Below are 21,192 nucleotides of genomic sequence, written 5' to 3'. Positions count from 1 at the left end.
TATGAAAGGAATTTTAGAACAATGTGATAGCGTCTGAAGGTATGTGTCATGTAGGTAGTGTCATCGAAATCACGCCTAATGAGTTTGGGGTTTGGGCGTGTGTTTTAGGTTTACCTCAAATCTCTCAATTATCTTTATCTCATAATTGAATCTTTTACTTTTTATTTCTTTAAATGATATAATATAATGAAACGTTGGTCTTGCATATTCCCGTTCGTAACATGCCTCATGTGGCATGGTAAGTTTATCCAACTTCTTTAAAATATATACACATACATTGCATGTTAGCATGAGAACTAATGTTGATATTTTTGTTTATTAAGTTCTAAGATTTAATACTTTTGGTTTTATAATATTGCATTTACATTTTACTCTTTTAAGTTATATATTTAGAAATTGTAAAATTAGAATAAATCAGTGTTAATTTGTAAAATTTTAACATAGATACACTAGGATATATGTGCATTATATAGAAAATTTATTACACTTGCTTATAAAAAAATAAAATTTGAAGTATGATTATATATTAGATTAATGAAATATATTATTCAACAGTTGCTGTCATAGCTCAGAATACAGGAGGCTGCCAAATTCCATTAGTCATCAGGGGATCTTGGTTTTCATGGGAAAATGGCAAGAATACAGAAACAGAAATAAATGCCAATAGTATGACTAACCGGGGTATATGTATAAATATGGTAGAAGAATATCATGTTAATTATACATTTGTATTTCGTGACGCTAATACTCCAGCCACGTATGACAGCTGTTATCATTGCGTGAAACTCATTGTTAGAACAGTAAATGTTTTGGAGAAACTTGAAGGCAAGTGACAGTTTGCTAACGCAATAAATTATTATATACAAAAATAATATATAAAATATATGATCTACATGTGTATTCATTTCTTCTTATTACAGTGAGTTGTGTAAATTTGCCCAATGGTGTTGAACCCACTGTGGATAATGTTTGCAGAGGTGTAAACGCAAACCAACAGTTAGTAACATTGTTTTCTGAGAATTATGTACCTGTAAACTGCAGATCTTCTCTAGAAGGAGTTTGGCAGTTTGCTTATCAAGTAAGATAATGATATTGCACAAAGATAATAATATAATTCTGTACTGCTTTATTCATTAATATCATTAATAATAATTTCATTAGTAATATGTAATCTCTATATTTATTTTCAGAATCGATTTAGATTTACCGGAGAATGTAATAATCCAGACGCACAAATAAAATCTTGTCAGACTGCAGGAACCCAATTTCTTATAACCAATCAAAAATTTAATATTACTTATAAGCAATGTCCTGGAATGAAAGGAACCTTTGATGGATGTAATAGAACAATTTATATCAAAATATATCTATATATTTTGAGATATTTTTTATATGAGAAAAATGTTGATATTGTCTTATTTCAGTGGTAGAATACAGTTGCTTGGGCGATTGGTTTGTGGATAAAAATCACTTCTTCGCAGTAGCAAATACAAAAGAATCTCGAAAGGATGAAAAATACAGATGCTTTTTAAAAAATCGTGACGACGATTTGTATATAGGTGTATCGATTACTGCAGAATGTAATACTCTTAAAACTGTCGAAAAGAGTCCGGAACGTTTACGAATTACTCCGGTTAAGTCCGAGATAGTTGAACCGGGTTGCCGTTTACCTGAGGATATGTCTGGGAATTGGATCAACACTGCTAATATTGATGCAGATATCTTCATTAACGAAACGCATATTATTGAAACGTGGTATCCGGATCAAGGACGTTATCGACGAACGATTTATGTCTGTCGTGAACAAAGGGACTCGAGAGTAATGATGGCGAGATTGACTGTCGATGGATGGTATATTTGTCAAATCTCTCAAAAAAAAAAGTTATATATTTGTCATATTCATTGAATGCATTTTCAGTCAAAAGGACTATGTTTGCTTCGATTTTGTACGACGACATCATAATATTATCAGATATCGACGTGGAATAGCTGTAATAAAAGACAACTTTCATACAGTGTGTTCTTGGGTCCAATTTCCCAATAAGGAAAATTGGAAATATGATCTATTTTTAGGTAATTGTAATACAAATTGCAATAATTTTTTTCTTGTATTTTCAGTAATAGATTGTACTATATTATTTTTTAATTTTGTTAGCGAAAAATCCCGTCCCCGTGCGCTGTCCAGTAGCTGGCAAATTTATGTTTCATCAACAAGGTGATGTTCTCTTTGAGACAAGGATTCTAGGCGGCGTCACTAAATCTCCACGTCCCAATATCTATTGTAAACAGAATATTTCCGATTTTTCGGTCTGTAGTACCGAGCAAAAGGAGATCGCTATCGATGAGACATATTGCTTATCTGTAGATCATTTGGGAAAACCGGTTGACATTTACAGTAAGTTTTATTAATATTTTATATACAACCAATGTATATAATTTTATTCACATATTTAACATCACATTTTTTTTATAGGTGATCCAGACTATGTGATGAAATGTATAGGATTTTGGAGGGAGAATTTAAAATCATATTTAATAACTTACGACGAACTGGATCCTTTCAGCAAATATCGTTGCTGGGTGTATCAAAGAGCTGATTTGAACAGAGTGCTCATGTCTCAAGCCATTGGTCCATTCTGTGATCTCAAACAAGATGTAACAAGTAACAATTATACAGAAGGTGCTGCAGTTGCGCTAGAATTGCAGGTAAGAAAAAAGAAATATTTTTTTAAGTATGATAAATAAACAATCTAATTTGAAATAAAATTTACTGGCATTTGTTAATTAATAGGAATACGAACGAGAACGTGATAGATGTCCGATGTATTTTGACGACGGGTCTAATCCTTGGATACAAATAGAAAACTATGTCAATGTCTTCCATTTTGGAAACGGCGGTAATATAAAAAGTAGTTTCTTATTCTTATTTATCATACCAATAGTAATAGCATATTATAGTAGAGACATGTAAAAATAATTCTCTTTGAGGATCAAAAACGTGTTCATTAATTCTCACAAAGCTCTCAAAGCACGATAAATATTTAAGATAATATCGCATATACATTTTTAAGTAATTCTTTTGACAGTTTATTTTGCACTGGTACTATATATATATATATATATAATCCGTCCATTTTGTAATTATGTTTACATATGTGCCTTTAATATTTAATGTCTTATCTCTGATCTTACATAAGTAGATAATATATAATGTAAATATCTTAACATATCAGAAGTCCGTCCACAAAGAATCTCTTATGTAAAATAAATGCATTCTGGTTTATACATTATTCATTTTATATATGAATATACAGACAAAAAATTACAACCAGGATGATTAATTAACTTATATTAGTAAGAGGATTGAAATAGTGTCCTTGGAATTATAAAACAATCTTTCAATATTAAACATTTTTGCTGGCAAAAAGAAGTGAAACAATGTTTTAGATGCTTTGGATTTTAAGAAAAGAAAGAACCAAAAAATTATAAATATTTTAAAATTTTATATTTACACTTTCTATATGTTTTAATTATATAAATGTATATTTTTTATCTATACTAACTTTATGTCACTATTTAAGACAAAGATAAGATGAAGAAGAAAAAATTTTTACAAAATTAAACAATTTTTATTTTATATGCATTATATATGAAATAGAAAGCATTTAACAATCTTTTATTAAATACATAATAATTACACATTACGTTAAGACATTTCAAATAAGATATAGAGAATAAGTAATTTTGTATTTTAGAATAATGTTTATATTTATCAGATATACACATATAAATGATGTAATAAAATTTATTCAAACCTTAAATATACATGTGTACTATAATACTGAAATATACATGACATTATTTTTTTGTATTGATAACTTTTTTTAAAACTTAAAAATAGTAGAAAATTTTATACAAAGTTTTAAGAGCAGAGATTTTAAAAACAGAAAAAGAATATGTACAAAAAAATTGCTTGGTCTAACATGTATATTTAATTAAAATAATGCCATAATTCTACAAAATGTAATATGTTTATATCCTTAACTTAATTTAAAACTAATTGTTCATAATATATACATATATAAATAATTGAGAGATATGTCGAAGCTTATTTGGTCCAGCTCACTTTAGGTATGTCAAAGTGCTCAGTTAAACTATCCAGATGTCGATTAAATTCCTCCACTCGTTGTTTATGAGTCTTGGACGCTTTCTGCTTGATTCTTTCAGTTTGCTGTAAATTTTAATTAACACAACATTAAATATTAACATTCAAAATTCCTAAAATCAAATTACTTGATATTCACGCAATAAATATTATATATGTATGCATTACCATTTTTTCTTGCATCTTCTGAAAAGCTAACTCTGCCTTCGTCCTTGTCAGTTCTCTTGTTTCAACTTTCTCCTCCTCGACGATCTTTGAGACTTCTACCAATTTCTTCTTTTTACCATCTTTGTCCTTTTTCCTACGAAAAGAGACCGATTTTTATTATATGCTATTATTTTGAATATCCCATGTTTTAATAAAAAAAAGAGGAAAAAAACATTATTCCCTACCAAACATAACCTCACTTAGTTGATTCAATAAACGCGTCAAGAAAATACTTACTTTTTGCTCACTGTTTGGTCACTCTTTAATTTCAGGGTTCCCTTTGCACAGTGTGCATATGGATCCTCTTCAGTTTTTGTAGCAGGCATCGTGAATTAATGAAAATTCGTAATCGGAGCAATCGAACGAAAATATATACACCTTGACGTTTTAAGGCAGGTTTTCATTGGACGCTCAAAGCCCATTTTCCAGCGTCAAAAAACATCACGTGACTAAAAATAAAGATACCAATTCGTCATTTTTAGATCACGTGACGTCTTTCGATGCAGTCCCATGGAGCGTATCGCGCGTATTGAAAATCTGACCAATCGAAACGAAACTCGCGTATCAAAAACAGCGGAACGTCTGCGATTGGTCAGATTTTCAATACGCGCAATCCGCGATACGCGCGATACGCTCCATGGGACTGCACCCTAAAAATGAGCGTTGAACGTCAAGTGAAAATCTACCCTCACTCGTGTTAGCTTTCTAGTGACGTTGAGAGGAGCCAACCTCTAATGATGCATGTCCCCAGATTTCCACGCGCATGCGCAGGAATGCGTATACATCACAGATGTAAAACGATTGGTTATATGTTATTACGTTACAAGTAGCCGATGTTCACCGTGGTTGGTGATTGCCGGCGTATTGATATGTTCATATAACCTGTACTTCTGTAAGTGTACATTTATAAGTATATATATTTATATTCTCTGCAAACGTATATATATATATATATATATATTTATTTATTTTTATATTTATATATTTAGTATTGCACTTCTTCCTATCATAATATTATCTCATATTTTTTACGTGAAAATATTTTTTAATCGATATTTATGGTAATATTATTTTGTACACTCACACATACATATGTGTTCATGTGTATATTTTTATATGTAAATTGTTACTTTGCCTGAAAAGGAATAAAGTGATTTTATTTTTATTACAGTTTACTTAAGGAAATGTGGCCCTTAATACTGAGATCCTTTGGCCAGTTTGGTAAATATATTACGCTCCCTTTTGCGGGTATTATTGGATTCATTGGATATAATGTGGAGGGATGGGTATCTGACCGTTATACGCCACCAACAGCAGCTATTAAACAACAACGGCAGGAGAGATTACTGAAAGAAAATGTAGATTCCTCTGTTACCAAAAAGAAACACAATCCTTTAGAAGTTAATCTTTCGCCATCATTATCTAGTTAGGTATATTTCATTATAAATTATTAATTATATAACATAAAAGATAATAACAATATACAGAAGTTTAAATTAATTTTTTCTAAATTTAGTCTTAGCTCAAATCATACAAGTATTATAGAGTTTAGTGATATAATTATAGAAATTTAATACAATTAAGAAAAGAATAACAAGATTTTTTATGTAACATTTATTTTGATTTTTCAGTTTACAGATATCAAATTGTATCAAATGTATCAAATCTTCACTCCAAATTTATATATAACAAAGTGATTGTATATTTCACCCGGTCGCAGTATGCTGTTTGGGAAGTTTTCCTGTAAAAAGTCAAAATTAATATGTAATATGTAATTTCTTTAAACAGCATGATCCTAGTAAATAGATATATAAATAGAAAAATTCTTATTCGACTCAATCTACTTTTATTGTTATTTTTGTGTTCATAGTTTATATCATATTGCAATGAAATCGCGATAATAATGCGATAAGACTTAATACAATTGTTTATGCGACAAATTATCAATTCTTACAAGTTACAGCCTTGAAAGAAACATGATTTACTTACATGATTAACGGCGTCGGGATAATTTTGCGTTTCTAAGCAAAAAGCTGCATGTTTAAAATATTTCGCTCCGTTCTTGCCGACAATAGCCGTGTTATTTCTCTCAGGCAGAAAATTGGATGTGTAAAACTGAACACCCGGCTGATTCGAATATACTTCCAAAGTACGTCCCGAAGCTGGATGCAGGACTTGAGCAACGAAATTTTTTTTCTTGTAATCGTGCGGTTCTGGTAAGCAGAAATTATAATCGTAACCACCGCCTGGCACTTTATCAATAACATTGCCAAGTAAAGTCGGGTTTCTCAACTCCATTATGCTGTTTTTAACCGGCCGAATTTCACCGGTTGGAATGCTTTCCGAGTCGGTCACAGTCCAGCGATCAGCATTCAAGATGAATACGTGTCGATATAATTCCGTCGCATTTGTAGTCTAAAAAAAAACGAGCATTATAATAGATACTAACTTCTGATTGATTAGTAATATGGACAGACAATAATATACAAGAAACAAGTCTATGTCTGATCTTTCACATTTTTCTATAACACAAGAAGAGCACAATTAAAATTCTTCAGTATATAAATTTTTCCACAAAGTTTTTCACATAAAAATACTTCAAATTTTCAGTATTGGTACCATCTTTATCTTGTTCCAGTCTTTCATTGAATAGAGAGAAAATGCAATGGATTTTATTTGGAGATGAATGCTTTATTTCACGCATCAAAGGGGAAATAAATGTACTACGTACATGTCCAGCAAGATTGAAGTAGCTATGGTTTGTCAAGTTAATCGGCGTTGCCTTTTCGGGTGATTCAGCCGTCATATCTATGTGCAACTCTCCATCATCAGTCAGTCGAAAGGTAACCCGTGCCGTTACCTTTCCTGGGTAACCCTCATCATTATTTGGGCTGATCAAGTTCATAATTACGCGATCATGATCGATCGAAGCATTCCAGATCTTCGAATTCCACCCGTGAGTCCCACCATGAAGACTGTTTTCGCCCTTGTTCTTGGATACATGATAACGCTTACCATCGACGACAAAAGTTGCTTTGCCAATACGATTGGCGACACGTCCGATGGTGGCACCGAAATACGGATTACTCGACGACTGATATCCTGAAAAATGTAATGCTTAATCAAACTTGATACTTCCATTTTCCAAATAATTTTAATTTCTTTTATTCTTAGATTTCTTTCAAAGAAGGAAGGCCATATAGTAAATCGATTGAATTGATCTCTCCTGAAATATCTCTTCTATAAACGATATTATCAGCTTCAATCATTATTACCTTCAACGTTATCGAAACCGAGCACAACGTCTGCTATGTTACCCTCTTTATCCGGCGTTCTGATAGCGGTTATTGTGGCACCATATGTCACAATGTCAACTTCTTGATTGTTGCTGTTTGTCAGTGTATACTTTTCAATTTCCTGACCGTTCACAGAACCCCATTTTACCATTGTGATAGATTTTGATACTGTCGGGGCCATAATCGTTCTGAGTAAAGACAAATTGAATATAGTACATTTTTATAAAACATAATATGAATATTGAAAACATTCGCGAATTTTTCTTTTTAAAAACGTAAATTAAATTTTGACATACATTTATTGATAACTTCCTCGATTTGCGAAATGCAAGACTCGATCTTCTAGCTAAATATGTTTCGCGAAGAAACTGAACTGAAATACAAGCACTGCGAGTGCTGAGAACGCTTAAATGGTTTATGAACTGAATCACTGACTCAATCATATGTTATCACGAAGCTAGATTGCAGTATTTATCCAACGCCTATGGCGTTAAAAATACGTGTTGTTATGTCGGATTTTGTATCGTCCGGGCATTTATAGAAAGTCATGCGATATATATCGTATTTAAAAAATATTTCTTATCTTGAAAATATAATCCCGTTATTTTGCATAAATGCATTATATAATAAGTATAGCGTGATATTCAATGTTATTATGTAACCTTATTAATTTTATACATATGTATAAAAATTAAATAATGTTTTTTAATTTTATTTGAACACGTGAAGAATTGTTTACTTCTTAGTGCTCATATTTTTCAAAATTAATAAAAAAAACTTTATATGAAAAGCTAATCTTCAATTTTTAAAAAATCTCAAAGAAAGAAATTTAAATGTTTAAATATCATTCGAATTTTTGTTTTAAAAAATGAAAGAAAAGATATAAAATGATGATTCTTACCCAAGCCAGGAAGGAAGAAATAGATATACGGAAAAGCACAAACGCATAAACATTGTTAATTAACAACTTTATCGATCTCGTTATCAGTATAAAGTGTCGAATATAACTCGATATGATGCGTAGTTACTTTGTTCGCGAATTTTATCATCGAATGACGTAATTTTTAACAGGTGGCATGTTTTTATATCGGCGATGCATGTTCCGCAGACATTTTTCTTAAATATTATCCGTTTACGTATGAAAAGACGTTCTTTGTTCTCATTCAATATAGAATGTACTGTTCGGTATACAAGGTCATTTAATATTCTCGAGAGAGGTATTATCCAAACTGCGATGCGAATATGATGAAAAAGAAATTTATAAAAAAATAATATATTAAAAATTAAATTTATATAAAATATAAAAATTCGTTGTAAATTATAAATTGTTGATATTTAAGAATAATGATTGATCTTAAAGTTATTTAATGTCTTTATCTCTCTCTCTTTTTCATTCTATTCTTACATTACACAAGTAATATAGAAAATTGGAATTGTTGGAATATTTTTTATTTTATATTCATTATATAATTTATATCAATATACAAAAAAATTTCACAAATCTCTATTTTTGATATTATTAGATACTTATACAAATTAAAATTTTAATAAATTTTTCAAATATCATTTATTATTGTTACAAAAATGCCATATTAATATTCTTCTTTACAAAAAGATTCAGATACAAAAGATTTCTATCATAGATCAGTTTTCACAATACATCTACAGAATCATAAAATTTCTCTTAGTATTTAATACAGAAGCATTTTTTATTTCTAATTTACATTTGTTTTATAATCTTTTTTTTATTTCTAATTTAATATTATTCTGGTTATACAGTTTGGAAAGTTGCAACTTTATTGTGTACGATTTCTTTTACATTACTGAAATATACTTTTGCATCGTAGTTTTGCATTTCGCAAATGGAACTTCCCAGGAAAGCTTTAATCCGCACTCGCTGTTGAAGTTTTTATTTCGATCAATTCGTTCATCAAAGCTTGTGTAACATTCATTTCCTTCTTTAACCTTTCAAGTAGTACGTTTATATCATTTGTTGCTTTTTTAATGGTTTCTATATTCTGTAACAGATTCAAGCAAAGTATATTTCAGCAAGACATAATTTAAAACGCAAACGTAAATACGAAAATTTAGCGTGACTACCGTTTGTACAGTTTTGTAAAGTACAGTTTCTTCTTCCTTTGTTAACCGCTCGCTAAAGGAACGTGCGGATGACGGATATGATATATCAGTCATGATTAAATAATAAAAATTTTGAAATATTAACGAGACCGAGAAATTAATTAATTAATTATGTATCGAAACGAATATATACACAACACTGATGAATTTGAAGATTACTTACGTTACGAGTTTATTTACTAGTAACTTGTCATTTTACTACCAACTGTCATAATTCGTACTGCCAATGTGAGAAATGCATTTTTAGTTACTTTCATAAAAATTTATCGACCAATTAAAAGCGCGAAATTTAAAACAACAAATCGTTGTATCAATTCTATTTCTTATAAAACAATTTATATTGTTTCTTCATTTTATGTCATATTTAGCAGGAACATGAGTAAGTTTTATGTATAATTAATATGCAAAAAGAGAAAGCGATTTCAATAGCAAAGGATGTGCGCGCGTATCTCCGATTAAAATCAATTTCACTTCAATCAAAATAATTGCTTATACTTCTGAAATATGTATTGTCTACAAAGCTATAATTTGATTTATATTATATATATATATATATATATATATATATATATATATATATATATATATATATATATATTTACAATAATTATATTTTCACATATATCTACATATATGAAAATATAACTAATGTGATAAATACTATCATAGACTGCAGACTATTAAAAAAATTAATAATCAGAAAATCATTATAGCAGTTCAACATTATTCTTGAATAAAATAGATCTCAAATCATGTTCAATATAAGCAATCCGTTACATCGGAATGTATACATATGAGTATAAAATGTTTCGAGAGATTACTGTTTGTAAAATACGTTTACAATCCGTACGATCAAAAATCAACTATAAAATAAAGCCGCGATAGATTTACGGAGCACAACAATTAGATATACTACATTATTATATAAATACATCAAAGGAATGGGGAGAAAGATATATTAACCAATATATTCAACCATAATCCACACTTAAAGCACTCAGACCCTTCTTCTTAATCGCTTCCCCTACGGCACGTTCTAAGAAATCTTCCGGTTGATCACATTCATATATTTTATCCGCATCCAGCGCATTGCATCTTCCCGTTTCTACATTACTGTAGACAGTTCCATAAGGAAAGTCTTCGAGTTCATACATACATTTGGACGAAAAGGAACAATCTACACCTATGCATTTACAATAATGTGGCTGAAGAAGAGCGAGTTCAGCCGACTGGACTAAGCCATGATTGCGAATCGCCATTGTCACTGCTGTGTCTTCCATGTCGTTTCTTCTGTACGATAAATGAAATCTCGAACCGATGGAATTCTCCTCCAGAGGTTCAGGTGGATGCATCATCCTATAGTAAGCCAAAACCTCATTAATACTATTGTCCATGGAACCTTCTTCCTCTTGAAAAGCCTGCCATAATTTAAGCTTCTCCTCGATCTGTATTTGGTATATAATTTCGTCATACTCAATATTCCCTACATTGTTAGTTGTTGTCTCTGTAGTTGCATTCATATGTTGCTCCTATAAAACAATAATTATTTTCTCTATACATTTATATAATTAAAAAATATTGACAATGAAACTAAAGTTATGTTTGTCAACAAGTGAAAATCCGCTCCTCTATATAATTAATATATAATTATAAGAGCGACATTTTAACAAGAATGAAAGGAACACTACGTTTCATCGGGACAGGCAATTACCGTGTCCGAACGTGTCTCGTCGACCTCGGACAACTGCGTGCTGCAGTGTCGCTTGGCCGGAAAGAAAGCACATTCCTGGCCGTCCGAATCCTCGTCGTCGCTCGCCACCAGCTGTACCGCGTTACGCCAGAGCTTCTTCCGCGGTCGTTCCTTGTTCACCGTGTTGGCGGACGAGAAGGACGGCAGAAGAAGAATCTCGCGCTCGTCCATATTATTCGTGTCGCCCGCTTCCCCGACGACATTCGATCCCGCGACGCTGTCGCGGTCGTCGGTCGTATTTCCGTTCCTGCGAGTCTCCGCCAGCGCGACTGCTTTCCTCTCCTCGGCGATGGTATCCCTCAGCGAGAGCGTACGTCCGTCGTCGAGGCCAGCGAAGGCATTTCAGGCCGCGAAGTTTCCGCGGCCCCAATGGCTCGTCCAACCCGGATTGTTATCGGCGATTATTCCGCGATGGGAAGAGGCGTCGCGAGATGGATTCGTAGCGAGCGACGACGCGCGACTCCCTCGTCGAGGCTGACTTAAAAGCTGACGGTCGTGCCTGACGTCGCCTGACAGCGGGACGACGACGCTCGCCGATGTACGCGTCGATCCGCAAAACGAAAACGCGACTCCTCGAGCATCATCAGCGAGAATGACTTTTGACAGCTACAAGATGGCAGCTACCGCCGCGATCGTTTGACACGCTGAAGAGACCGGTGTTATGGGCGAAAATGCGATTATCGATCTGTCAAAATAAAACACGGAGAAATTAGGATTACGCGGAAAGAGGATCGATGGACGTTGAAGAGCTCTTTTAACGTCTCGACGGCATTTCGACGTATCTTTGAGCCACCGACATGTCAAAATGGCGTCAACATGTGTTCACGTAGCCGATTGACAAGTGACAAGTCTCCTCGGGGCTTTCGTGCGCATGCGCGAATTATGTCATTCAACACGTGACCGACACGGAACAGGCTCGTGTTTCGCAGAGAATTTATTTCGGGCCCGTGTAAATTATGAAAATTTTCAAGACGCTTCAATTGAAAGAAACTTTTTGCTATAATTCATGTTGATAGTAAACAATTTGTATAAATATAACATATATTAATGCTGTATATTAAGTGAGCGTTAATATTTTCTATTTCTGTTTCGCAGGGAGTCCAATGGCGTCCTTTATTGCTACGAAATATATACACGACTGAAACGTAACCGATGTATAGTCTGCTAGCGCCTACGTTACTGCGCATGCGCGAGATTGGGCCTCTATCTCCACATTGCTCGGTGGAAATCCGACGATTGGCCTGTCAAGAGCATCGAAGTTCGCTCTGGCGTGGCTGTTTCTTCCCGATTAGGATTATATTAGGATTATAATTTTTTTTTTACTTAAATAGCTTAATTATGGCAACCTGCGGCGAATATATTCGTAGTCAATTCCCGACGATAGACGATGACTTGTATCAATACGTGGAAGGTATGTGCGCTTCCATAAAGTAACCTAAGGAATTTCGCACGATAATTCATAATTCTCTTTTTGACGCGTGTACCAAGGTATCCTGGACAGTTCCAAGGACGACTTCGAGGATGGCGACGAGGTGTACGAGGCGATCGGGCAGGTATTGCACGAGGTTGCGGACAAATCAGAAAACGAGGTTAGGTCTGTAAATATGTTTGCATTTGTCATTCTTTAATTCGTTAACGAAATTGGCTGCCTGTCTGAACAGAAATCGTATAATATTTCCTCATGTGTTACATCAAGTTCCCGCGATCGCAAGAGTTATTAATTTTTTCCTCTCTGATAATGCAACTGACATAATTGAAGCTTATTGTATTTCTTATTTTTCATATGCAGACAAATATGTGTGAAATTATTGGAAATATTGAAAGGTACTTCAAATAATGATGATATAGACAGGAGAAAAAATGGTGTTAACAAAGTATTAAATGCTCCGGTACATCTGGGTGCGCTGGCTGCTACTTTGGAAGCACAGGTTGAACAGATCAAGAGTATATGGGTCACGACTAGAGATGATGCGATGGTAATACATAAATATATATATCCAACTTTTGTATTCAGTTATTATATTTATATGAAATTACTATTTATATATATTTTGATATTGCTTATTATTAAAACCATAGAAAGTAGACGCTAAGAAGCTAGAGAAGGCCGAGGCTAAATTGCAACAGAAACAGGAAAAACGAATCGTAAATGAGCAGGGATTAGCATCTCGCATTAACACTGCCAATCATGTGGCTGAAAGCGCTGCTAGCGCGAGCCAAATGATGAGCAAGAAAGATAGTCGAATGGAGACTAAAGGTGGAGTGAATAAAGCTCAAGATATCAGGATAGAAAACTTTGATGTTGCATATGGTGATAGAGTGTTATTACAAGGTGCTGATTTAATGCTCGCATTCGGCAGACGATACGGTCTGATAGGTAGAAATGGACTTGGCAAAACCACCTTACTTCGAATGATATCGAGGTATGAAATCATTGCATAATCGCTCGAATAATTTGACTTGTGTTGATTGTTAATATGTGGATAAATCTCGATTGATTTAGCAAACAGTTGAGGATACCTTTACACGTGCGTGTATTGCACGTCGAGCAGGAGGTAGCCGGCGATGATACGTCCGCATTAGAATCTGTCCTGGAATGCGATCAAGAGCGAAGTGCATTACTTAGTCAGGAGGCGAAATTACAGGCAGCGATAGAGAAGGATGGCTCTAAGACGGGTGATTCATTAGGTGAGGAATTGGCACGGGTGTACGAAGCGATGCAGTTAGCCGAAGTTGATAAGGCACCTGCTAGAGCAAGTGGAATCCTGTCAGGACTTGGATTCACTGTTGAAAGGCAGTCCTGGCCAACCAAAGCGTTTTCTGGCGGTTGGCGAATGAGGCTGGCTCTTGCGAGAGCTCTCTTCTCTAAACCAGACCTATTGTTGCTTGACGAGCCAACGAATATGCTCGATATTAAAGCGATACTCTGGTTAGAAAAGTATCTACAAACGTGGCCGAAAACATTACTTGTAGTATCGCACGACCGGAAGTTTTTGGATACGGTAAATATGTTTGTGTTCACTTATTTAAAAAAAGCTCGATATTAACTTAATCTTATTGTGATACTAATCGTATACTTTGTTTCATATAATACAATTTGACTTGTAAAATATAATACATAATTAAATATTTTTAGTATAAATTGTATATATAATATTTATCTCTTATGTTTCCATTTCTCCAATATAGGTTCCCACTGATATTTTGTACTTACGTGGGCAGAAAATAGAGGCGTACCGTGGTAATTATGAACAATTTGTGAAAACGAAAGGTGAACGCGAGAGAAATCAGCAACGAGAATATGAGGCTCAGCAGGCAAAGAGAGCGCATGTACAGGAATTTATCGATAGGTTCCGGTACAATGCGAATCGTGCGTCGAGTGTACAAAGCAAAATAAAGATGTTGGAGAAACTGTAAGTAATAATGATTCAAACGCGCAAACATTTTATTCCTTTATCGAAGAGCAGCTTAAAATTTATTCAACTTTACACTTTCTTTAAACTCATTGATACAGACCTGAATTGAAGCCGATGGAGAAGGAAAGCGAAGTGACTCTCAATTTCCCTGATGTCGAGCCACTGAGTCCACCGATATTGCAACTTAACGAAGTCTCCTTTAGTTACAATGAAGGAGTAGATTTAATATTTAGCAATGTAAATCTTACTGCCAGTCTGCAGTCGCGCATCTGTATTGTCGGAGAGAACGGTGCAGGCAAGACTACTCTTTTGAAAATCATTACGGGCGCATTGAGTCCGACGCGAGGCACGGTCCATGTACATCGTAATCTAAAGTTTGGATACTTTAGTCAACATCACGTCGATCAATTGGACATGCGCGTCTGTCCCGTCGAATTATTACAAACACATTTCCCTGGTATGTCTCCAATGCGAGCTTGATTCTCTATTTATCTTAGGTACCAATAGTGATTACTATTCGCTCTACCAGGCAAACCTATCGAAGAATACAGACGAATGCTCGGAAGTTTCGGAATAAGCGGCAATTTGGCTTTGCAGACCATAAATTCTCTTTCGGGAGGACAAAAGTCTAGAGTGGCATTCGCCCTAATGTGTGCGGCAATGCCTAATTTTTTAGTGCTCGACGAGCCCACCAATCATCTCGATATCGAATCGATTGAAGCATTGGGTAAAGCTCTCAATAACTGCCAAGTGAGTATCTATTTTATTTACATCAGTGCTGGGATTTACTTGCAACTTTCGGCCAGATTTCTTAGTTTACGCCTACTGTTCCCCTCTTACCGCTCGCGCCACTCGTAACTAAGGAGCGCTCAGGAACGTGCGCGTCACAAATGTAATGTGGCAATCTATCTATCTAAGTTCTCTTTATTGTAATTACGTTTCAAAACACAAATATTTTAAATTGTTACAGAACATATACGTAATTAATAATAGAATAATTATTTTTATTATTAATAAACAATAAAGAGAACTTAGATAGATTGCCACATTACATTTGTGACGCGCACGTTCCTGAGCGCTCCTTAGTTACGAGCGTTCGGTGGCGCGGTCGCTAAGGCGCGAGCGGTAAGAGGGGAACAGTAGGCGTAAGCTAAGAAATCTGGCCGAAAGTTGCAAGTAAATCCCAGCACTGATTTACATGTTAGTTATAATTTTAATTTGTACATGTTTTTATATATATATGATCAGTATTTATTTATCAATTTTTATTGTTGCAGGCTGGTGTAATATTGGTGTCGCATGATGAACGTTTAATCCAGATGGTTTGTACAGAATTGTGGGTTTGTGGAGAAGGATCCGTTAGATGCATTGAAGAAGGTTTTGATGAATATCGCAGAATCATTGAGAGGGAACTTGAATTATAAGAATATTAAGTTTTGTCCAATGTGATACTGTCTCATAATTTTACGTTATCTTACACCAAGTAATACATCATTGTGAAAATTTTAGAGAAATATTGCTGTTTTAAAATCAGCTTGCGGCTAATATCTATTATAGTAATATAATAGTAATATTTACTTTCTTTCCGAACGTTTCATCGCCAAAATATCTTATTTATTTCTTAGATGCTTTTCTCACGACATAAATTAAATATAGCTAATATCGATTATGTATATGTACGATTTATTCGTCTACTCGATATAAATGTCTATTTTCCCTTTTTGACAATTACACAGAGAATGCATCTTTTTTCTTAAATTTATTAATAAATGCATTATATTCATTTTTCTTTAACACACTGAGCTAATATGCTATTCGACTGTGACATGCAATCTGAATTTGGACATTTTCATACTCTATAAACATTATTCTATTATAAAAAGAGAAAATAATAAAAGATATTGTTAGATAAATAATGCTTTTTATATTTCACTTAAAAATATATGAATCACTTATTGTTCTGCATATAAAGATTGCATTTGTTTAATTATACACTAACATATTAATACAATTATTGTTAATTGAACAAATTCTGTTGTTGCAATTGTTTATTAATATTGAAAAATAAGTTACAACTTTATATTTTGGCTTTTGTATATAAAGTTTAAATAAGTAACACAAAGAAATGACAAATTATCATACACTGATATTGATACAATGTCGTAAATTAATGATTTTGGTGATATATTTGTTATAATTTTTTACATAGAAGTATAAGGAAAATACAATATATGTGATTGAAAAGGTTAAATGAATATGTTTTTAAAATGAGAGTAAATGTGCCTTTTGTTTTAATCTCTTTTAGATTTCTGTTAGGTAATAACAGGCCTAGCTTTTCTAACGATTTATATATATATATATATAAGTATAATCTATATTAAATAGATTTTCCTAAGATAAACTGTACAGAAAATATTGTCTAAAACATTTTATTATATAACTGGGCTCGCAGATTTAAGATCTCACACTCTTTCAAACTCTTATACTTTGCTGATTCATTCTTTCCATGCACACTTAATTTAACATTTTATTCTGTGGCAGCATTGAGAAATTTTTAAACAATAATCAGTGCGTAAAGCAATGATTTAAGTATACATAGATGGTGTTTTCAATATGCTAAAGAGGTTGCATTATGCCACTGTTTACTCCCAGATGAAGTATTTAACGATTGCAGTGTACTAGGAGTAGAAGACGGTTGAAGAGGTGGAGCTGGAGCTTGTTGCTTTGCTGCTGTAATTTTTGAAACACCACGATTATTTTCCGTTTTTCATGACAGTACAGTGAGTTTATGCATTCTAGATAAACATTTATAAAAGTAATAAGTATAGCATGCAGCTTTATTTATATATTATATAATCAATATGAATTATTTGTATCATACATGCTTATAGTGTCTTGATATGTTGTGTCTTTTGCTGGAACATAATGCATAGAAAAGCAATGTTGGCAAGTTAGTGCTTTGAAAGAAACCTTGAGAAACCTTGAAACGCCATGGAAAAAAATAGTGTCTTGTGTAAAGTGCATCGTGTATAAATAATAATCATGTATAATTTCCAGCGTGTGTAAGTAATATATTTGCATCATGTAAAAAAACTGTCAAAAAATTCTATTCATAATGTGCGATATATTTGGTAGGATACATCTAGATATGCAGCCTTGTGCGAAGCATTGTATGCTTAAATCTAAAACGAAAAAGCATTTCCTTTTATTATTGTTTCCTTTTATTATTGTAACAAACATACATGCACATACACACACACACACACACATACACATAAGATGTATTACACTCTATGATAAGAATCAAAAATCAAATATTTTTTCCTCGTCGATTGATCTTACCGTTTCTGCTACTGTAGACCTTGACAAAGCCTTTGAACGGTTCTGGAGGTGGTAAGTTAGACGTGGCGTGAAACATCTCGGCGAATCGCACCTCCAGGTCAACGGAATTCGCCGAGGCTTGACCACTGCCGTTGCGCACCGACAGACTCCTCGTAGGTGGAGTCGGAGGTGGCGGCGGCGGCGGTGCTAGTCTTTGATGCGTGGGAGCCGGACGATGGGGGAGCGGCGGCGGCGGGGGTGGTATGCACGGCGCGGTAACCGTGACTCTCGACGGCGGCGGCGGTGCTGCTCTCATAACATGCATGGTCGACGACCGCGAGGTCGGCGACGGCGGTTTCGTGGGCATGGTATTCGCCGACCGTGATGTCGGCGGTGACGGAGGTCTCGTTACCGGCGGCCTGAGAACTCGATTCATCGCCGGTCTCGCTGTGGGTTGTGGTACGGCGGTCTCGTGCAGACAATCCTGCGATTGATGCAAGGAGGATAGTGTTGTCATCACCAGAACCGGCGGCGAGCGCGGAAGTCGCATGCTCTGCGCCCTGGCCACGCTGGCCGCGCTACTTGTCAGATTCAACTTCTTAGGCGGCGGCGACGGTTTCTGCAGACTAGGCGATGACATGGGTTTAGGCACAGCGGCTGATTTCGCGAATGCTCTGGGCATAGTGTCTGAATTGCTCGTCGCAGAATCCGTGGTACTTTGTCCCTGTACGATTAAAATTAGCGACTTTACAGATGCACGGATCAACAGCACAATGGCCAATTATGTAATTCTTTCTCTACCTGACTGAATATCTGTGGCTTCTGCGCGGCTGGTGGCGGGACTGGAGGTGGACCCCGTTTCATACTATGAAAGGATCCAGGCGACGAGTGAAGGAAGCTAGAGTTATTTACATTTTGTCCCTCTTTCTCGGTCTTATTCCCTCTTAGTCCCGTAGGTTTTAATTTCGGTATGCCACCCGCGAATAAACCGCCCAAGGACATGGGCCCACCATTACCGTTGCTATTTATCGCTGCATTAGAACTGTTAGTCCTACTATTATTATTCAACGAAGGACTTGTCGATTCGCCTTTAACTTTGCCTGCGAAACAAATTATCGTTTCATATACAATCAGATACTTTTACTTTTAAATTTAACATATTTTATTCAACCTACTCTCGAGAGTCTCGCTATTTTACTCTTTATAAAAGATTTACCAGCAATTGCAGGTGCGCTCTTGTCCACGGTGACAGTCTTCCTCAAAGTTTTACCTGCCCTTATGGACTGCAGCAGTAAGTTCCTGTTATCTCCCACTGGTGGGCCAGAAGCAGCGGCCTGCGGAGGCGGTGGCGGAGGTGGCACAGACATTCTTATTACCCTCCTGCAAAGCGGATGACAAAGGTGTAACACACTAACGGCGGAGGGACATCGTACAGGTTATGGATTTGTCCCACAGATGGAAAACGTCAAACGCTCTTCTACGACAAAACATTTCTCTACGGAATCTATTTTTTTTCGCTCTCTTTCGTTTTCAATTCGACGGCCATTATATTTACGATTTACGATTTTGGATCGTTCCATCGAGATGTGTCATTCGCGCACGGGCGGGCGAGGGGGAGGGATCGGCCGTTTTCGGAGCACCAGATGAGAAAATATCCAGGTGAAACGACGAGGCAGTCCCGGTCGACCTGGGGACCGTTGACCGGCGCACCCCCACGTCGACGAGTTCCCTGACACACAATGTATTCCCCCGCTAAATCCTCCCGAGACGTTCACGCGCGAGCGCGAGCGCGAGCGCGAGGGACGGGCATTTCTTCGCGCGAGAACACACCTTAATAAAGCGCCGTTTTTATCTCCACACCGCCTCCTCTACTCGTCGATAATACGCGCACGATACGTGCTCTATGCGCGATTCGCCCGACGCGAGCGATTTACCGGAGTCGAACGATGGTCTCTGATGTATTTACGCGTCCGGTGGTTAGGATCCCCGGCCAATGACACTCATAATTATAATAAAAAAAAGGAGGAAAGGGGGCCGCTCTCTGGTGGTGGCTGGATCCCGCTGTCTACGATCCGCGCTGTGACACGACGACGTAGATCATGGCGTCATCGCAGACGAGGTTGGGGGTCTCGCTCCCGTCGAATAACCACGAATGGCCACGAGTCGATCGCGTTCGCGAATTCGATTCTCGTTGGATGATTCGCGCGTCGATCTCGGCGTCGCGCGAGCGACGAAGATCGCGACAGGGCGCGGAGAAAAATAGCTCATTGTAAATTATGTTTTCTTGCAGACATAAACAACTGTATTCTTTCTTTACATTTTCCAATTGATTCCTCTTATTATTTTATATGTAAAAGCATTGAGTAAAAAATGTATATTTTACGAGATATTTCATAATTTACATAAAATTATCAAATAATCAATTAAAGTTTAAAATACCTCGTAAACTATAGATTAAATTTTCAATCAGCCTATTCTGCTTTTCACGCCAAATATTTTGCGAGGAATTTATTTATATAAAATGATTAGGGTAGATTTATTTTTAAAAAAATTAGAGCGAAATGGCTTTCAAAAATCTAAAATTATTAACTTTTTTCCTCTTCAAAACTCTATTTTATCTGAAACATTCTTTTACGATATCAAGTTTCGGAGAAAATTCTTCTGGCCCCTCGCTCGAGAGCACCCTAAATACACGAATGTTTTCAGTGAGTAACACGTAAGGGGCACAATTTCGGGTTGTGTTCCGTGCTACGTGCATGAAATGTCGGTAACAAGAATGTTGTAACTCAAAATGCTAATGTATAATTTTTATAAATAACGCATACTTATATAATACTTGTAAATTATGTTTTCTTACAAACATAAACAACTATATTCTTTCTTTATATTTTCCAATTG

General features: G+C 35.3%; 7 protein-coding genes across 18 annotated transcripts; 3 read left to right on the top strand and 4 right to left on the bottom strand.

The window, feature by feature from the left end:
* The first annotated feature begins 61 nt into the window (after positions 1 to 61).
* On the top strand, positions 62 to 3,821 carry Udt (protein undicht). The gene is made up of 9 exons (XM_083088626.1): positions 62 to 238; positions 556 to 825; positions 921 to 1,078; positions 1,191 to 1,338; positions 1,425 to 1,851; positions 1,919 to 2,073; positions 2,156 to 2,395; positions 2,474 to 2,706; positions 2,792 to 3,821. Exons 1-9 carry the CDS (start codon positions 187 to 189, stop codon positions 2,969 to 2,971), a joined length of 1,863 nt encoding a protein of 620 aa, XP_082944752.1. The 5' UTR covers positions 62 to 186; the 3' UTR covers positions 2,972 to 3,821.
* Positions 3,822 to 3,969: 148 nt separating this feature from the next.
* On the bottom strand, positions 3,970 to 4,791 carry LOC145965229 (protein FAM32A-like). Its single transcript, XM_083088627.1, has 3 exons — positions 4,610 to 4,791; positions 4,334 to 4,466; positions 3,970 to 4,231 (listed from the first exon to the last, which is right to left on the bottom strand). Exons 1-3 carry the CDS (start codon positions 4,696 to 4,698, stop codon positions 4,109 to 4,111), a joined length of 345 nt encoding a protein of 114 aa, XP_082944753.1. The 5' UTR covers positions 4,699 to 4,791; the 3' UTR covers positions 3,970 to 4,108.
* A 339-nt stretch (positions 4,792 to 5,130) lies between these two features.
* Positions 5,131 to 6,211, top strand: LOC145964705 (small integral membrane protein 12-A). Of its 4 annotated transcripts, none has more exons than XM_083087733.1 (3): positions 5,131 to 5,264; positions 5,544 to 5,797; positions 6,004 to 6,211. In XM_083087733.1, the coding sequence occupies exons 2-3, from the start codon at positions 5,557 to 5,559 to the stop codon at positions 6,117 to 6,119; spliced, it is 357 nt and encodes a 118-aa protein (XP_082943859.1). In that variant the 5' UTR covers positions 5,131 to 5,264; positions 5,544 to 5,556; the 3' UTR covers positions 6,120 to 6,211. The 4 variants fall into 4 exon arrangements, with proteins under 4 accessions (XP_082943859.1, XP_082943863.1, XP_082943861.1 ...); XM_083087737.1 differs by having other exon boundaries at positions 5,544 to 5,802; XM_083087735.1 differs by having other exon boundaries at positions 5,185 to 5,282.
* On the bottom strand, positions 6,153 to 7,819 carry LOC145965613 (galactose mutarotase). The gene is made up of 4 exons (XM_083089277.1): positions 7,648 to 7,819; positions 7,104 to 7,474; positions 6,362 to 6,787; positions 6,153 to 6,167 (listed from the first exon to the last, which is right to left on the bottom strand). Exons 1-4 carry the CDS (start codon positions 7,817 to 7,819, stop codon positions 6,153 to 6,155), a joined length of 984 nt encoding a protein of 327 aa, XP_082945403.1.
* Positions 7,820 to 9,387: 1,568 nt separating this feature from the next.
* On the bottom strand, positions 9,388 to 12,375 carry LOC145964704 (uncharacterized). Of its 2 annotated transcripts, none has more exons than XM_083087732.1 (3): positions 11,519 to 12,375; positions 10,771 to 11,336; positions 9,388 to 9,686 (listed from the first exon to the last, which is right to left on the bottom strand). In XM_083087732.1, the coding sequence occupies exons 1-2, from the start codon at positions 11,726 to 11,728 to the stop codon at positions 10,779 to 10,781; spliced, it is 768 nt and encodes a 255-aa protein (XP_082943858.1). In that variant the 5' UTR covers positions 11,729 to 12,375; the 3' UTR covers positions 9,388 to 9,686; positions 10,771 to 10,778. The 2 variants fall into 2 exon arrangements, 1 of the variants encoding a protein (XP_082943858.1); XR_014436540.1 differs by having other exon boundaries at positions 9,424 to 9,686; positions 9,769 to 11,336; positions 11,519 to 12,374.
* A 219-nt stretch (positions 12,376 to 12,594) lies between these two features.
* On the top strand, positions 12,595 to 16,642 carry LOC145964702 (ATP-binding cassette sub-family F member 3). Of its 2 annotated transcripts, none has more exons than XM_083087724.1 (9): positions 12,595 to 12,968; positions 13,046 to 13,146; positions 13,347 to 13,533; positions 13,637 to 13,980; positions 14,061 to 14,559; positions 14,747 to 14,970; positions 15,072 to 15,430; positions 15,503 to 15,723; positions 16,251 to 16,642. In XM_083087724.1, the coding sequence occupies exons 1-9, from the start codon at positions 12,945 to 12,947 to the stop codon at positions 16,395 to 16,397; spliced, it is 2,106 nt and encodes a 701-aa protein (XP_082943850.1). In that variant the 5' UTR covers positions 12,595 to 12,944; the 3' UTR covers positions 16,398 to 16,642. The 2 variants fall into 2 exon arrangements, with proteins under 2 accessions (XP_082943850.1, XP_082943849.1); XM_083087723.1 differs by having other exon boundaries at positions 12,597 to 12,968; positions 13,046 to 13,151.
* Positions 16,643 to 17,003: 361 nt separating this feature from the next.
* On the bottom strand, positions 17,004 to 20,472 carry LOC145964703 (uncharacterized). 7 transcript variants are annotated; one of them, XR_014436539.1, is made up of 6 exons: positions 19,850 to 20,472; positions 19,511 to 19,674; positions 19,096 to 19,394; positions 18,316 to 19,018; positions 17,855 to 18,155; positions 17,576 to 17,703 (listed from the first exon to the last, which is right to left on the bottom strand). XR_014436539.1 is itself a non-coding variant. In XM_083087726.1 (5 exons), the coding sequence occupies exons 1-5, from the start codon at positions 19,885 to 19,887 to the stop codon at positions 17,582 to 17,584; spliced, it is 1,326 nt and encodes a 441-aa protein (XP_082943852.1). In that variant the 5' UTR covers positions 19,888 to 20,468; the 3' UTR covers positions 17,004 to 17,581. The 7 variants fall into 7 exon arrangements, 6 of the variants coding, with proteins under 6 accessions (XP_082943852.1, XP_082943853.1, XP_082943854.1 ...); XM_083087726.1 differs by lacking the exon at positions 17,855 to 18,155 and having other exon boundaries at positions 17,004 to 17,703; positions 19,850 to 20,468; XM_083087727.1 differs by lacking the exon at positions 17,855 to 18,155 and having other exon boundaries at positions 17,004 to 17,703; positions 19,511 to 19,771; positions 19,850 to 20,467.
* Between the last annotated feature and the right edge of the window lie 720 nt (positions 20,473 to 21,192).

This window comes from Camponotus vicinus, unplaced genomic scaffold (assembly GCF_025532165.1).
Source record: "Camponotus vicinus isolate PSW18456_S1 unplaced genomic scaffold, iyCamVici1.0 SCAF_14, whole genome shotgun sequence".
Taxonomy (NCBI): Eukaryota; Metazoa; Arthropoda; class Insecta; order Hymenoptera; family Formicidae; genus Camponotus; species Camponotus vicinus.
Note: the sequence above shows the minus strand (reverse complement) of the source record. Positions and strands in the feature narration are given on the sequence as shown.

What these genes read in the sequence shown, in the direction of transcription:
- LOC145964702 (XM_083087723.1), top strand. Translation starts at nt 12,896, where the DNA reads ATGGCAACCTGCGGCGAATATATTCGTAGTCAATTCCCGACGATAGAC. An exon ending in TTACTTCGAATGATATCGAG is followed by an intron (nt 13,981 to 14,060) that starts GTATGAAATCAT and finishes CGATTGATTTAG; the next exon opens with CAAACAGTTGAGGATACCTT. An exon ending in ATAAAGATGTTGGAGAAACT is followed by an intron (nt 14,971 to 15,071) that starts GTAAGTAATAAT and finishes TCATTGATACAG; the next exon opens with ACCTGAATTGAAGCCGATGG.
- LOC145964704 (XM_083087732.1), bottom strand. Translation starts at nt 11,728, where the DNA reads ATGGACGAGCGCGAGATTCTTCTTCTGCCGTCCTTCTCGTCCGCCAAC. An exon ending in ACGAGACACGTTCGGACACG is followed by an intron (nt 11,337 to 11,518) that starts GTAATTGCCTGT and finishes ATTGTTTTATAG; the next exon opens with GAGCAACATATGAATGCAAC.
- LOC145964703 (XM_083087726.1), bottom strand. Translation starts at nt 19,887, where the DNA reads ATGACACATCTCGATGGAACGATCCAAAATCGTAAATC. An exon ending in ACGATCCAAAATCGTAAATC is followed by an intron (nt 19,675 to 19,849) that starts GTAAATATAATG and finishes TCCGCTTTGCAG; the next exon opens with GAGGGTAATAAGAATGTCTG. An exon ending in GGTCTACAGTAGCAGAAACG is followed by an intron (nt 17,704 to 18,315) that starts GTAAGATCAATC and finishes CAAAAATTACAG; the next exon opens with CAGCAAAGCAACAAGCTCCA.
- LOC145964705 (XM_083087733.1), top strand. Translation starts at nt 5,557, where the DNA reads ATGTGGCCCTTAATACTGAGATCCTTTGGCCAGTTTGGTAAATATATT. An exon ending in TCTTTCGCCATCATTATCTA is followed by an intron (nt 5,798 to 6,003) that starts GTTAGGTATATT and finishes TTGATTTTTCAG; the next exon opens with TTTACAGATATCAAATTGTA.
- Udt (XM_083088626.1), top strand. Translation starts at nt 187, where the DNA reads ATGAAACGTTGGTCTTGCATATTCCCGTTCGTAACATGCCTCATGTGG. An exon ending in AGATTGACTGTCGATGGATG is followed by an intron (nt 1,852 to 1,918) that starts GTATATTTGTCA and finishes ATGCATTTTCAG; the next exon opens with TCAAAAGGACTATGTTTGCT. An exon ending in CAGTTGCGCTAGAATTGCAG is followed by an intron (nt 2,707 to 2,791) that starts GTAAGAAAAAAG and finishes GTTAATTAATAG; the next exon opens with GAATACGAACGAGAACGTGA.
- LOC145965229 (XM_083088627.1), bottom strand. Translation starts at nt 4,698, where the DNA reads ATGCCTGCTACAAAAACTGAAGAGGATCCATATGCACACTGTGCAAAG. An exon ending in GACCAAACAGTGAGCAAAAA is followed by an intron (nt 4,467 to 4,609) that starts GTAAGTATTTTC and finishes CTCTTTTCGTAG; the next exon opens with GAAAAAGGACAAAGATGGTA. An exon ending in AGAAGATGCAAGAAAAAATG is followed by an intron (nt 4,232 to 4,333) that starts GTAATGCATACA and finishes TAAAATTTACAG; the next exon opens with CAAACTGAAAGAATCAAGCA.
- LOC145965613 (XM_083089277.1), bottom strand. Translation starts at nt 7,819, where the DNA reads ATGGTAAAATGGGGTTCTGTGAACGGTCAGGAAATTGAAAAGTATACA. An exon ending in CGGTTTCGATAACGTTGAAG is followed by an intron (nt 7,475 to 7,647) that starts GTAATAATGATT and finishes TACATTTTTCAG; the next exon opens with GATATCAGTCGTCGAGTAAT. An exon ending in ACTTCAATCTTGCTGGACAT is followed by an intron (nt 6,788 to 7,103) that starts GTACGTAGTACA and finishes GTTTTTTTTTAG; the next exon opens with ACTACAAATGCGACGGAATT.